Raw genomic sequence first — 16,935 nt, 5'->3', positions numbered from 1 at the left:
GACAGCCTAATAAGATATGCTTGTATACTTTGGAAAAGAAATGACTTACATTCAAAGGTTGCATAAGCATAATGATCAATTCACACTGCAGATTCTTCAACGCAGTTTGGATTAGTAAGGGGAACATTAAATAATAATATGAGTTATTTTATGGTTTATAAATACAACTATTTCCAAAGTTGCATCTAAAAATTAGAAATAAAATCACACACAGCGCAATGGGCACTTTTTACCATTATTGTCAAATCAATACAATTTCTCATCTTCTGTTTGCTTTATTATCCTGTCTCCAATATAATGAAGCCCATGCTTCAATAACCAAAACCATAATCAGATGTTTGTTTTACACATAATATGGTAGATACAAATAATGTGGAAACTGAGAGTGGTTATTAGAGATATTACGGTATTGCATGGGTTTAGGCAGCACATTTTAGCTGATATCAGACCATGTGGAAGTAAGGGGCAGTGTAGTGATGTTGATACTTGCTGCATGTCCTAATCACAAGATATTACTGTGCACATGCAAAGGATGATGGGAGAATTGGGGAAACACACCTTCAGCAGGATTATGATGCTATTTGAGGATATCTCAATTTCCTCACCATCCATGAAAATGGTCTACATAATTCCAGGAGAAGTTTGGAGGGTTCTGTAGACCTGGTAATCAAAAAGAGACACTAGAAGAAGCTAATGGTCAACTGAGAATGATTAAAAAAACTGGGAAAACTCTGTTAGAAATGTGAAAAAGATTGGGGAAAAAATTATTTAAATTAGACTAACATTAATTTCATCTGCTAATAATGCTTGTTAAAAGACAATGATTTTCTTCTAATACTTGTTTAAAAGAATGCAGCAAATTAATAATTTTGTCTGAGATCACAGTACTTTGCTGTGAACATATCTGTCATTTTATTACACATATCATAATAGTGGAATCTTAAAAATAACAATACTCTACATGATTTTGAAAGCAAGTCACATTTTAATTTCCATTAAAACAGTTAAACTATTTGTAGAAAAAGCAACACTGTATGTATCTATTCATGGTAACTATATATTTTCCTAAATGACCTTTCGTACTGCACAAAAACTATTATGGAAAAACAGGAAACTGATATTTACCTCTTATGTTAAGTACTGCAGTGATAGCTTCTTTCCCCAGAGAATTAGTTGCTAAACAAATGTAAGTTCCGGAGTCTTCTTTTGAAGTATTTTTAATTTCCAAAGTTCCATTCTCAAACACGTTATGTCTTAAGCTCTCAACAGAATAAATATCATCTTCCCTTGTCCTAAAGAATGATAAAAAGCATGGTCACACACATTGGAAAAGGATATTTGCAATATTACTGTCTTTGATTAAAAATGTTAAACATTAAGAAAACTCATAATTTAACTGTTAATTATTTCAAGAGCATAAATATAGGGCATGCTGTGGTTTCTTAGTTGGTAAAAATGAATTAAATGTAAATAATGTGCAAGTCAGGTTCTCTGCGTGGTTCCACGGCAGCTACTCACAACTCCATTATAACGTAATTAGATTTCAGACCTTTTTTTCAGGGCTCTCATCACAGGGGTACTTATCCTTTTGACATACTCATTCTCCCACTGGAGTGAGAAGAAACAAAAAAACAAAGTGAGCTGTCATTTTTAGGCAGTATGAATTTTCATTTTCTGTCATAACCTCTGTCCTATCTCCATGGACACCATACAATGGCATTGATTTGGGCAACTGAGTTGATGAACTGCCATTTTGTGCTCTCATTACTAGAACATTGTCTAACCTTTCGGTTTCCAATGGGAGCTGAAGTCCTGGCTGGAAATCCTGGCCCACTAACTGGAAAGACAATTCAACAAAATCTGTCATTCCTTCCTAGTACACAATGCTGACTCTTAAGGTTTCCCAGATCACAGTAAGGACATCATCCTTCTGGATCATGTGGCTTTTTTTTAACTAAATTGCAATCTGTGGTGAATTGAGTAGATATTAGTAAACCCACAAAGAAGACACTTTGATGTTTGACTGGGAGGGGCCATCACTGATGCAGCTATTGGGGTGCTTTGAGGATTTTTCTTCTTTTATGCCTACCATTCCAATGAATGCCTGGCTAGAGCAGTTCCATTCATATGGAACAAAGGATCATTTGTTGTTAAATAAATTCATACTGGAGAACTGTAAAAAGGGGAAGAATTTAAGTATTGATTGACTATAAAAAAGCATTTGACAGTATCCCACATTCATGGATAAAAGAGTGCTTAATAATGTATAAGGTGCACCCTACACTGACTGACTACATTACAGTGACCATGAAACAGTGGCAGACCAATTTGCAATTAAGCCATGATAAAGGACAGATTATTATCCCAGGGATAAAAATTCAAAGGGGGATATTCCAGGGTGACTCTTTCACTGTTGTTATTCTGCCTTGCAATTAACCCATTAAGCTGTTTACTTAATAGCTTAGGCCATGGCTACAATTTGGCTCCTAAAAACAACAATGTGTAAAGACTTCTCATCGCCTCTTTGTTGAATATTTTAAAACTGTACAGCTCATCAGATGAGGAACTGAAAGCACAGCTGTAGGATGTCAAAACTTTTTCAGATGATATAAGAATGACATTTTGTCTTGATAAGTGTAAAAATGCAACCTTTAAGCAGGAAAACTTCAGCCCTAGGAAAACATCAGTTTGTGACAAGAATGTGATATAAAAGAACTTGAGCAAGAAGGAGTGCATACATATTTAGGAACTGATGAAGGATCAACAATAAAATATGAACAAATGCGAATAAAACTTAGTAAGGAATACTTTAGAAGACTTAAATTAACTCTGAAAACAACCTAGGCATCTAGGCACAAAATCCAAGCTAGGAACCAATTTGCTCTTCCTGTCCTGACTTACAGTTTTGGAGTAATTGACTGGCCCTAAAATGTGCTGGATCGATTTGATAGGAAAATAAGGAGGATTCTTCGTGCTCACCCAAGATTATATATTCCCTGTTCCAAAAGAGTGATGGGCCTCCTCGAAACTGACTACATGTATAGATCTGCAATTGTGGGACTACACACATATCTGCTGACCTCACAAGACCCAAATGTAGTAAAAGTTTTCAAACATGAGGAGAATAAATCTAAGATGACTTCTTTGCTTAATTTAGCAGAAGCATATTGGCATCAAGCAGGAATGGAAATCAAACCAGAAGTAGATAAAAATCAGGCAGCAACTGAATGTGCTAAAAAACAAAAGAAAGAATACAAGGTGAAGGACTAGATGAGAAGGCAAGAAATGTGGAAAAAACATAAATATAGTTGCAAGCATAGAAAACTTATGGAAGAACCTCATGTTGATCAGAAATTAATGCAGGAATGGTTAAGGAGAGGCAAATTCAAACCAAGAGGTGAAAGGTTAATACTGGTGGCCCAAAATAGTGGGCTGCACATGTTGGTTTACAAAGTCCATTGATCATGTGGGAGAAACTAACAAATGTAGGTTTTATAAAACCAAACTGAAAACAGTCACACACCTTGTTGCTGGTTGTGATATACTAATGGCAGAAGGACTGTATACTGAAAGGCATAATAATGTCAAGACTGTTGCACTGGGGATTGTGCAAGCATTATGATACTTAAGTGGCTGAAAAACACTGGAAACATCAGCCACAAAGCATCATAGAAAATTATGAAGTTTGTATCACATGGGATTACCCATTACCAGCAGTTCAAAAGACAGATGCTAGAAAACTGGATATAGTGGTCCAAGAAAAGAAGACAAGAGTAGCATTGATCATTGAAATTGCTACACCCAGTGACTGCAGTGTCTTGTGTACAGAGAGACACAACGTCTTAAAATATCGGGATCTGCAGGCAGAAACGACAGCAATGTGGATGAAAGATAACCAGACAGTTCCAATAGTAGTATTACTACTGAATACTCTACTTCTGCTAGTAGAAACTATACTGATGAATTATATCATTGTTAACCTTTTCTTATTATATTTACTTTGTATTCCTATGAGATAATCTTTTATGTATATGTGGAATGTGTACTATGTATTAATATTTTTCTGGAGCTTTTCTCCCCAGGGCTCCATTGAAAACTGGCTCCTTGTGGCCCATTTGGACTATCCTGGTAAACAAACTGAAAATAAATAAATATAAATAAATAGTAGGAGCAACAAGTCATATAAAAAGAATCTACAATCATATTTAGGTATGTTATCAATCCATGTAACCCCGTACGAATTGCAGAAGGAGTCATTACTAGGCACATTGTGGGTGTTGCGAAGAGCACTTTTGGCTAACAGCAAAGAGTGAATCAATACTAATTTCATGAACTTTAATTGTACTTTGACTTAGGAATGGGTTCATTCGTATCATAGTATTAGAAACCAAAAAGTTTTGGAGAAATTAAACAAGACACTCATATAGTTGCTGCCTTCTTGAACTCAGAAATGAAAATTGTGTATTTTTTTTTTTATTTACTAACATGGCAAATCCAGTAGGCACAATCCTCCTTTTAGGGGTGATTGGGGAGCAATGTCTGCTTAGGTGACCTGCACAAAGCTACACAAAAGGCAAAAGAAGTCTGCTGGACTCAAACCATGAAATATCCTCACATATTTTATCCTTTGTGCAACTTTGCAGTTAAATGAAGCCTTCAGATAACATAAGAAATGAAGGGCTCTTTATGCTTATATAGCAGTAGCAGAATTAGACCTGCATGGATCTGCTGGGGAAAAACAGATAGGGCTAATTAATATGAATATACAATTATGGTTTTAATTGACAGAGATGAGGCATGCCTTTGCCAACACTCAAAACACATGCTATAGTCTATACTTATAGGTTCTCTGAATGGAAATATTGATTATGCTGCACTACAGTATCAGTAATGGAACATTAAGCCATGCACGTGTGTTGGTAATAGAACCAACAGCCTTCTGATCTTCCAGCAACAAAGTGTGGCACCTGTTCAGCTGCTAAGACTGAAAGACTTTTTCTGTGCTTGTTTCTTTTTCATTCTGTACAGCCCTCTGTGTCTGTATCAAAGGTTTGAAATGTATTAGCTGATAGAAGGTAAAAAAAAAATAATGCAAAAATGAGAATATTGCTTCAGATACATATGATCAGAAATAATTGCTAAAATGAGGAGTCCGACCAGTGAAGGAAATGGCGTGGAGAAGAAGAATCAGCATTTTCATTCACTCTAGCAAATCAGGGCTACACTAATAAACTCAAATGCATTGTTTTGTTTTGTTTTTCACCCTCTGCCCCCAATTCCTGTCAACCTTCACCACACTTCTGGCAAACTGTCCCATTTCTTTCACATCACCACTATGATATTTGACTAGGAGGGGCCTTCTTTGATGAAGCTATTGGGGGACTTTGAGGATTTTTCTTTTTTTATGCCAACCATCCCAATAAATGCCTGGCTAGAGCAGCCAAAGAGGGAACATTTATTTATTTATTGACGTTTGATTACCAGGAAAGTCTGACTGGGTAGAAGCCCATTTTCAGTGGAGGCCCATGAAGACACGCTCCAAATTATTAAAAACATTCAACATACATTGAGCTGTCAGGATATTGCTAGCAAGCATCAACCTATCCCCTCATGCACTGGAAGTGGCTTTCTTGGTCAACAAAGGAGAAATCACAATTTCTGATGTGCTCCCTGAGGACCTACCCCCCCCTCCCCAGAAGAGATGAACATTCTGTGCCTCCTTCAGTCCTCTCCATCTCTGCATGACTCCTCAGGTTTGCCTGGGTCACAGTAAGGCTTTCTTAACTCTGTGGCACAGATCCAGGAGAACTGAACAGCCTTGTTACATAATGCTTGTGTGCAATTTCTTGTTTTTTTTTTTTTTCCTTGATTCTGTCACTGATATTTAATTAATCTGCTGATGGTGCACCTGAACCCGCATGAAGTACAGTTTGGTTTTCGAATTAAAATAAGGACAATAAGGGCACTGGTTAATGATAATCTCTAGGGCTACTTATCAGAAGTGTAAAGTCTGATCCTGCAAGTCCAAACAATCTGAAAAGTATGCTATGATTCAAAACTGTCCAACTCCAAAACCTGCTGCTATACCTTTAAAGCATTTTTGAAGTGTCTCTTTGTTCCCTAGTATCCCATATCCTTCCAACTTAAATATACTATCCTCCAAGATTTCTGTACATCACAGTAGATAAGTACTAAAAATGTAGCTTCTTCAGGCTTAGCATATATTCCCCACATTCAGACATTCGGTTCTGGTATTGAGAACTGCAACTATGTTCTTGGAATTTCTCCTGACACGCTTTTTTGAATGGAGGACTACTTCCCCTCAATCTTTGCTCCTATGAGTTGGTATTAATATTCAAGAATATTTATTTAGTGATATGGTATTATGGTGTGCAATATGAAGGAAAAAGGACTGTTAACATTGACTAAAACAAGGGATAGAAAGCTCTACATTACTGCAGTTTATTAAATGTAGCATTAGATAGCTCGGGAAGTGGAACGTAACTCTGCATAAAGAGGTAGTTCCACTCATTTATTAAACGTTTTCCATGAGCATGGATACAAAACTGTAGCATAAATCCATGTGTATTTAATTAAGCCAACATTATTCTTTCACATGTGTTACAGTTTTTCTCAACAGGTATGTTTATTAGAAAAGATTGACTACGAATATATGAGTGAGGCATGAACATAACATAGCAATGACCACTGGTCTTTCCATGTATTTTATTAGATATATTAAGATACTTATATATAAATGTTTCTATTAACATAATATATACAATATCTGTAATTATAATGATATTACTAAATGACCATAATAGCTTAACCTTAGAAGGTTGTTAAGATTGTGTTGTTTTCACCAAACAAGGAACTGATATTGTAATAATATTGTTATGGAGGTGTTCTTGTCTTTTCGTTGTTAAAGATAAAGGTTAGTCTAAGTTAGCCAACCATATTAATGAAGAAGAAGACTGATTAATTAATTAATTAATTAATTAATTAATTAATTAATTAATCAATTAATTAATTAATTGCATCAGGGAGTATTTTAAGGATGTTTGGGTGATGTACTACTAGGAATGTGGCTGGACAAGGTGGGGGGGGGGGCTAAATAACAGTTCAAACTAAGAATGTGGAATGTCTTCTAAATGAGGTAGGATTTAGGCTGGTTACCGAGGATGACATATGATACTAGGAAAATAAAAGTATCAGAGTAGGAGAAAGGGTAATAAGTAGAGTAATAATAAAAGGAGTGAATCCAGAATTACAGTTAGTAGCCACGAGGACAGAAAGTAGAGATTAGGTTGCAGCAAGCAATCAGTGATGACCTATCATTAGGGAAGTTCGCACGGAAAGGGATCAGCCAGAATTGTGAGCAGCAAATGAAGCACTGCACGATATCTGTTATGTGTGACCCCCATTAAGAAGTTGATGGATTCACAAAGGTTGATGACACATGAGGTAGATATGTTAATTATGCGGGAGATGAAGTTAGATATCAAATAACTGCCTAAAATGAGGAAAAGAGAACAAACAATTTAGTTAAAAGGAACTGCTGGGAAATATGACAGAGAGATAGTAGTGTTGATGCAGGCCAAAGAAGTTGGAACACTGAAGTGACTGACTCAAAATGGTTAAGAGAGTGTGTTTCAAATGGAATGGCAAAATGGGAAATAAATTGTGATTGTGACAGTTATTCTATAAACCCAATTACGATGATTTCCAGATACTGAGTGATTTCAATGAATATAAGGAGCAAATCTACTTGTGCTTTAGAAGACAAATTCAAAATTCCCAATGATCCCTTGCAATCATACCAAACTGAGAGGGCTACTGTAATCACCTCTGACTTTTACTACAGCTAAACAGCTTCATTGAAAAGTTAGTACCTATTTGCCCTAAATATATAATGGTAAATTCAGAAATAAATCTTCATGGTAGAGCTTCCATATAAATAAATTTTATAACAAAAGACAGAAATAATGAAAACTTGCAAGAAATTCCCATCTCCCTACCTCAAGACCACTCTGGGAAATGCCATCAAGCAACTTAGCAGCACTGTTAGAAATATAAAGCAGACTACAAACTTAAGATTGCCACAGACAGCAAAAGAAACTACAAATCATTGTTTTGCTATGTCAGGAAGTAAAGGAAGAATGGCCAGCACATACTGTGGAAGTGACAACCTGACCCTGTGTGCAAAAATGGGAAAAAGGAGTTGTGGTCAGATGGATACATGGATACACTGAGCTCCTCTGTAACAATATCACACACTTTGATCCCAAGGATATAGTCAATATATTAGCAGATAAGTTTGGAGATAACTTAACATCATCTAAACAGATTGCTTCCTCCATTGTCCCTGAAAATTTAGTTTCCCTTAAAACTCCCTTGGAACAAGTCTTATAAGCCTCATCAGATGCTACAAATAATGTTTCCCTTGGACAAGGCAACATACCAGGTTACATTGTCATCAGTGCCAAATAAACACTATCTGAGCCTCTGCATAAACTGTTCAACCTCATCCTGTCTACAAGATTCATGCCTGATGTCTGGAGAACAGCCACTGCACCTTCTTTACTCATGGGTGGTCCCTCTACAGGCTCACCAGCCTCACCAGCCTTATATACAAAGCCATGGAAATAGATTGCAGCAGAACTCATTTATGCAGGGACAGTCTACTTAACTGAACTACACCTAATGTTTATAGCTTTTGTGATGGGCAGAACCTTCCTCCTAAGCTTAGTAAGCTTCTTTGAAAGGTTATAGATGCTCTGGACAGTGGTCACTCTGTGGTCACTGCTTCTCTTGAACTGATCAAAGCTTCTGATAATATTCCTCATGCTAGAGCTAGTGAAAAATTAGACAAACTGATTATAAACCCCTGAATGATTGAATTAAAGCTGTCTATAAAACAGATCCCAGACTATGAAAGTTCCTGGTACACTCAAGTGTAAAAGTATAACCGTTGTGCATCACAAGGATCCATCCTATTCCCTTTCCTGTTTGACATTTATTTTGTAGTCATCTAATCTAATATACCATAAATGTGGTTGACCAAGTCTGTTGATGACTGCAGTCTTGGTACTGTTATCTCATCACTCCCTGATACTAAATAACTCCAGCAATAGTTGAAATATAGACAAACCTGGTGTACTGAAAATAGTTGCAAATTAAATGTAAAAATATTTTGCATAGTAGTATTTGTAAAAAATTCTACTCTCATCTCATATGTTATAAATGCTACTCCTTTTCAGACAGAGACACATACAGTCATAAGAAAAGTGAGTATTTATATGGATGACTCTCTCTCTCTCTCTCTGTTATTCAGTCATCATGTTTCCTCCATTGTCAGGAAATCCTTCCTCCTGGTCCAATAAATTGCTAATTAATTGTCATCAAGAGCTAAAGAACTCATCTTACCCCTGTATTTTTCCATTATCACACCCATCAATGAATACAATGATTCCTTTGGTATTTACAAGTTTAAGCATATCATCAAGCTGGGAAGTCCCCAAGTATTTCTAACCCATAAAACTAAAAGTTTTAAATCCTTCAGTTAACCTGAAAGATTAGCACAACTCTCCTAATAATCAGGGAGCTATCATCTGATCTAAAATAACCCAATGTCTAGTTTTTTAAGGTATGAAAAACACAATCCTATTTGATTTTGTATTGCTTCACAAAACCAGTGCATCTGAAAACACCCATACTAGGGACCTAACCAAAACTCATACATTGCCACTACTGGTCAAACAAAAAGGAGTGATTTGGCTACATTTATAGTTAGTCTTGATGACTGCATGGGTAGACATAAATTTACACCAGGTTTATCTTGTAATATCCTTCCCTTTTTTAGGAGACAAGCAGTATTATCTTATTGTCCCCATGATTGTTTGCCTAGTATTATTCCTACATCACTATATTCCTATAAAACCAGGCAAAGGGATCATTCTGATGATGATGATGACAATGATGATTGTGTGTGTGTGTGTGTGTGTGTGTGTGTGTGTGTGTGTGTGTGTGTGTGTGTGCATGTGTGTGTGTGTGTGTGTGTTGTCTGTATGCATGTATGTGTTGGGGTGGTAACGTGGAGGAGATGGATAAATTGTGATATATGTAAAGCAGAGTTGAAAAATGTAATTGAGGGTGATTAGGACATTTTTGGAGGTGAAAAAAAAAGGAGCTCAATTTTTCAACTGATGAATGGAAGTATGCAACCTTCTTTGGTTTGAAATGGAACAGAGATGACATACTGGATTGGCATAATGGTTAAGGTCTTTGGCTTATAGACAGAATACACAGGATTTGATTTTGACCTTGGGTTATTGACTAGGCTTCAAATGGCCCTTCAGGACCGATGGCCCAGTATTCACCTATGAATCTATATGAATCTAATGTGAGTGGTGGTAAGATAATAATATATTTTTGTCCATGCTCAATGCGCTGTTATAGGTGGATTTGGGCAAAGAAGATAGGATACAGATGCAGTAAAACTGAATAACATTGGAGAAACAGTGAGTAAATGGGTAGTTCTCTTTATGTATTTATTTATTTTTTGTGTGTATTTTCGGCTCTCTCATAGCTGTACATCTGCTGCCTCCAAGAGCCTCTTCTTGATCATCAGGTCTACCAAAGTGTCCTACCACTCACAGACAGAATCTGTCAAAGGCTAAGGATGGATAGGATATCGAGGTGTCCTGTGGTACTGTCACACTGCTTCTGAGGAACTTACTCCCCATAATGCTCTAGGATATCAAGATGTCATGTGGTACTGTCATACTGCTTCTAAAGAACTTGCTCCCCATAATGCGCTAGGATATCAGGGTGTCATTTGATACTGTCATACTGCTTCTGAGGAACTTACTCACCATAATGGTCTAGGATATCAATGTGTCCTGTGGTAGTGTCATACTGCTTCTGTGAAACTTGCTCCCCATAATGCTCTTTGCCCAAGTACACCAGCAGGAGCGCCTCAAGGTGGGACATGCAATAGGGATCAGTGATGAACTTTTTCTCACCTCCATACGGGGCTGACATCAGTCGGATGCCTTGGCAATCCTCAAGCAGCACAGTGCTGTTTTTTTCTCAGTCTCCAACACTGGTCAAACTGAATGAGTGTGCCCTGTGTATGTAAACCTCCACCCCCCACTTGACAATGCCCATGTTTCCTGCCTATGCCTTTCAGCACCCATGCCATTATTCAAACTTAGATTTTCTGGACTGTGTTCATTGATACATACCCAATATAGCCAGGACAGGAGCTGCTACACTGAAATAATTTTAATTTTTCATTTATTTTGTTCTTTTCCTAAAATACAGTTTGTGCCTCATAATATAACACAGCTTAGACATAATAAATGATGTGACTTGCTGTCACATTTAATATCATTGACAGGGCTATAGCCACTGGCTTCTTAAACCATTTCACGAAACAGTAACAGATCTTCTATCTTACTCCTAACATGAAACATTTCAGTTTAAGAGGAAAATTACTGATTTCTGTTAATTAGTCATATTTGCATTTAATAGCCATTTTTATCATCTTTATCACTCTCTCCTTTGGTGTGTAACTTCCAATAAGGTATAGGACTTCTTTTCTTTTATCCATCAACAAAAGTTCTCATTTCAAAAGAGCTAGTAAAGGAGATTAAAGTTACGAATGAGTGTTACTTTCTCTGTGCTGTGAATAACTTTCTACAGCTATATGGATAGACAATTCATTCATTCATTCATCGAGGAGAGTATTTGTCCATTTTATTTTACTACAACAGTATAACTCATCCCTGTACTTCATATTCTCCAGACATTATCTATTTCACAGGTTCATAAGTTTATAAGTAAGCATCAGGTTAGTTCCCTTGCAGGGCATTTTAAGCCTTGCCACTTTCCCTTTTGGTGCTTGAATTAAACTAGCTTGTTTGATGTTAGATTTGCCTTACTCATTCCATGGTCAGTAATTTTCTATTACCCCTAGTGAGAATAACTGGAATCATACCATAGATAATTTGTATAGGATAAAGCATTTAGGAGTTCTCTTTGGAAATTACTACTATGGGAGCTGTCCTGGGGTAAATTTTTACTTACCTACCCATAGATCCAAGATGCACTTGAATATGGACAGGGATGACCTGTGTTTAACATGGATGGGGAGTATATTCCACAGCAGTGGTATCCTTGTTGATAAACCTATCTTTCAAACTACTCTGTTGATGTTGCAGAAGAGATTTAGATCCCTAAACCAAGTATTTCTGATGCCATTTGACTTGCTGAAGTGCAGTATGCCCATCAATTTTGCATAAGAGGATACCTTGTATGTTAGACACAAGTAATGTCTTACCATTCTGTAGGATAGTGAGTATAGTGACAGGTCCATCCCTGAGTTGTTCCATGTAGGTCATATGGTTGAAGCCTTTTATCATTTTAGTAAGGTATCTCGGCATTCCAGCTGTTGCATGTGTCTGGAGAGATACATGCCAAAGGGGGCATTATACTCAATGATTGGCCTAAACAGGACTGAGTAAAGGTGGGACAATGACATCTCTCGATCTAGACATAATAACTTTGTGTACAAGCTGTGCAGTATAGGAGGACATTCTTATGACAGTAGACACATGTTGGTCAAATTTTAAACACTGTCCACATAAGTTCCCAAATTCCAAATAACAGTAGAAAAGAATATAAAACCACAGTCCACCAGGCTAAGAACAAATGCGATTTATTGAGTGTTAGCGCTTTCAGGTACAAACCCTTCCTCAGACACAAACCACACAACATAAAACTGAGTTTAAATACAAAAGCTTATGCAAATGATAAAAGCAATCATTCAATCAATCAATCAATTAAATACAAAAGTACTATAGTTTTGTATTAGTACTTTTGTATTTAATTGATTGTTTGAATGATTGCTTTTATCATTTGTATAAGCTTTTGTATTTAAACCCAGTTTTATGTTGTGTGGTTTGCGTCTGAGGAAGGCTTTGTACCTGAAAGTGCTAACACTCAATAAATTGCATTTGTTCTTAGCCTGGTGGACTGTGGTTTTATATTCTTTTCTACTGTTTTTGACTTTTAAACCACAGACCTTTGCTACCAACTCTTGGTCTGTTTTCGTAAATTCCAAATAACAGGGACATATTGTCAGTGTAGTAGCTGCCTGGGGTAGATAATTCCCCAAAGGATACAATAAAGTATTTTTTTGTATTTGGTTTCAGTTCATGATGTTGGCACCAGTTATTTATTTTTGACAAGCTTTCCTGTAGGGTGGATAAATTACCTGAGTATTCAAATGAGCACTCTTAGCTTACAGTCATCTGCAAACTAACTTAGCCAGAGCCCTTTAGTCTTGGATTTTACTTCAGAGAAATGAATTTCAAATAACTTATTAACATTCATTTGAAAAGGAGTTTTATTTAATGTCTTGTTTGTTTTATTACAGCTTACCTACTTCTTCACACAATATGAAGTTGTATGTAAGCTTGTAGAAGCTGGCAAACCTAGGGATTCAGAAAAATCCCCATAGTGTGCCAAAAGGCCCTGTTCCCATGGTATAGCAATATGCAGTTTAGAAACACATTAACTGCAGTAATGAAAGACCACATTATGGGCTAATTTACATGAATGATTTATGGCTAATTACAGCAAAGTGCAGATCAGCACTTGCTGTGATAGTTAACAGTGTTGACAGCTGTATTATGCATGCAGAGTGACCCCCTCATTCACACATACACACACACACACACACACACACACACACACACACACACACACACACACACACACACACACACACACACACACACACACACACACTCATAATTATATACACCACAGAAGATTTGAGTCAGTCTTTAATACCAGACATTAGAGTTCCACAAGTCATATCCATCCACATTACCCTGCTGTCTATTGTTGCTCCTATGATCTGTATGCTGTTAAAGTGACATTAAAGCACGAGAAGTAAAACCGTATCCCTGGTGTCTATTGGATCCCCACAGCCCACTTATTGTTAAATGAGTATTCCTGGTATTTAGTGGACTCTCCCCCATCTCAGTGATTCCCATTCTATGTAACTGCCACTTAGGCACAACTTTCAGGAGTTATCCCCTAGTCCAATGTTTGTCCCACTTAATGTTGCTGGCTATGCTCATTAGTCCAAGTCTAACTATACACTCAGACACTTAGACACACACACACACACACACACACACACACACACACACACACACACACACACACACACACACACACACACACACACAATCACCTCTTCTCTACTCAATGGTATTCACATACACATTCACACACCCACAGACAAGCGGGCACACAGACACATACACACACACCCACACGCACATGCACACACACACACACACACACACACACACACACACACACACACACACACACACACACACACACACACACACATGTGCACATGTACAAGCGTGCAAGTATGAGCATACACTCCTAGCCTAACCCATTACTCGCCCCTGTCATGAAAGGAGATACTGCCAGCCCAGCTATCTGGAATTTTATAAATAATTATATGTCATTTGTGAATATCAGCATGATTCATATAAGATGCTTGTGTTACACATGTATTAGAACTTTATGTCGGGTGTATATCAAACTGCTGGTATAGTAGTGTGTGTGCTGTAAAGGTTTTTGCAAAGTGCTTAATATATAACCACAGCATACCCTATTGGAATAGAATAAAAATGTACCTGCACTATTGTAACTGTTTAGATGTATATATTTTAATAGTGGAAAATGGAATACAGAAGGTTAACTTCAGAAAAATAGCTGAGATTAAATTACTTTATGGCCAGGCTATAAAAAGAAGTTATCTTTCAGTTTCAGTGCAGCAAGAGACACAAAGTCTAAAACTAGGGAGGTTTCTATACTGTCTTGGAAGTGTTTTACGATTTCCACCATTTGCCAAAGATCTGAGGAAAAGCCCTTGTCTATGTGTTTTTGCAGATAGATGCTAAATACTTCTAGCTTCCAACAGTGGGGTGTTTACTTTGGATAGAGTCAGATGACAAGAAAAGAGGTCATACTACAAGCTATCCCAGCAGTAATATGTGAGATATTAATTTAAGAATTCTCTAGGAGATACTGTTTTACTTCTCGTGCTTGTATATGTGCACATGCATAAATCGTGCCATCCCAAATAGAACCAAGATGCTCTCGTCCAAAAAAAAGAAACCAATCTGGTGGTCCCCTGCCATAAACAAACTTTACAACAAAAGGAAGAAACTGTTGCAGAAAAGAGGAAAATCCCAGGATGCAAAAAACTTCCTTTCCAGCCTCAGTAAGAAACAGAGATCCCTCATAAAATCCTCCAAAGCTAGTTACGAAAATAAAATTGCCAAAGATTCCAAAGACAACCACAATTCTATAATTATGTCAAGAATCTAAATGGCAATGCTCAGATCTGCTCTGAGCTAAAACAGAATGGCATTAAATATACTGATCCCAAGGATATTGCCAATATCTTGGCAGATCGATTCAGTGCCAACTTCACCCCCTAAATGGCCCATCTCAATACAGGAAGATTGCCAACTTCTGGTAATAACGGCCACACAGGTAAAAAACGCACTCTCCAAAGTTAAGAATACAGCATCCATGGGACCAGATGACATCCCAGGCTGTATACTACATGAACTACAATATGAACTGGCACCTCACCTAAGTGTCATGTTTAATCATAGCCTCACCTCAGTTTTTGTTTCCACTGAGTGGCGCAGAGCTACAGTTATCCCACTCCACAAGGGGGGATCCACCTTGGATCCTGGAAACTACCGTCCCATCAGTCTGACAAGCCTTATCTGCAAGGCCATGGAGCGTATTATCATGGAACTTATAAACAAAGACATTGGCAACCTTCAAACACTAGACCCCACCCAGTTTGAGTTTGTGAAGGGCCGATCTTGTCTCCTGAACCTGAATGACTTCTTCAAATCAGTCTCCAGAGACATGGACAAGGGTAAGGTGGTCCTCACAGTCTATCTAGACCTTGCCAAGGCCTTTGACACCATCCCCCACTCTGGAATCATAGATAAACTTACTAAGCTGGGCATTAATCCCTACATCACTCAATGGGTTGCTAACTGGCTTACTGATAGAACCCTCACTGTAAAAGTAGCCAACTCCAAATCCATCTCCAGACAAGTGACAAGTGGAGTACCTCAGGTTTCAGTCCTGGGACCGCTCTTGTTTGGCATCTACTTCTCTGAAGTACAGGCCAACACTAAGGGACTCTGAATAACAAAGTTCGCAGATGACTGCAAACTGGGAGCCATTATTGAATCCCCAAATGATGTGGATACTCTACAAAAGGGCCTTACAGAAACAGATGCTTGGTGCCAGAGCCATGGACTCAAGCTCAATGCCAAGAAATGTATAGTTATCCCCTTTGGGAAAAAACATGTATCCATGAATTACCATATAGGTGGCAGTACACTAAACACCGAAAGTGTGATAAGAGACTTAGGGACACAGGTGGACAGTGGTCTTACCTTCGATAACCACATTCAGGAAATCCTTCTATGTGGCACACCTCATCACTAAGGGCTTTTCATCCAGAAAAAAAGGAGGTCATTGTCCCACTGTACTCATCCCTCATTAGACCCATTATAGAATACAATGCCTCGTTTGGTATGTACCTCTCAAGACATCTGCAACAACTGGAAAGGCCGCAGAAATACCTCACTAAAAGAATCACAGGCCTAAAGCAGATGCCCTACGCTGACCGCCTTAAAAAACTCCGGCTATACTCTGTCGCATATTGTCTAATCAGAGGCGATCTTTGCTTAACATACAAGGCCATGTCAAACCCAGAGCTGTTGGACATGCTACACCTAAAGAAATCCCAATCCCTCAGAGCCACATGCTCCAGGGATCTAAACCTTGTCATCACAATAAACA

At 37.7% G+C, this 16,935-nt stretch overlaps 1 protein-coding gene across 13 annotated transcripts in view; it reads right to left on the bottom strand.

The window, feature by feature from the left end:
• CHL1 (cell adhesion molecule L1 like) overlaps positions 1-16,935 on the bottom strand; it is a 1,311,467-nt gene that overhangs the window by 482,984 nt on the left and 811,548 nt on the right. For all 13 annotated transcript variants that reach the window (XM_044077996.1, XM_044078002.1, XM_044078005.1 and 10 more), the window contains one exon: positions 1,126-1,292. In XM_044077996.1, the coding sequence (XP_043933931.1) occupies positions 1,126-1,292 (167 nt within the window). The remainder of the gene's footprint in view (positions 1-1,125; positions 1,293-16,935) is intronic.

Source organism: Protopterus annectens, chromosome 7.part0, assembly GCF_019279795.1.
Source record: "Protopterus annectens isolate FY-2018-M chromosome 7.part0, PAN1.0, whole genome shotgun sequence".
NCBI classification, from domain to species: Eukaryota; Metazoa; Chordata; order Ceratodontiformes; family Protopteridae; genus Protopterus; species Protopterus annectens.
This window is presented reverse-complemented; position numbering and strand designations above follow the sequence as displayed.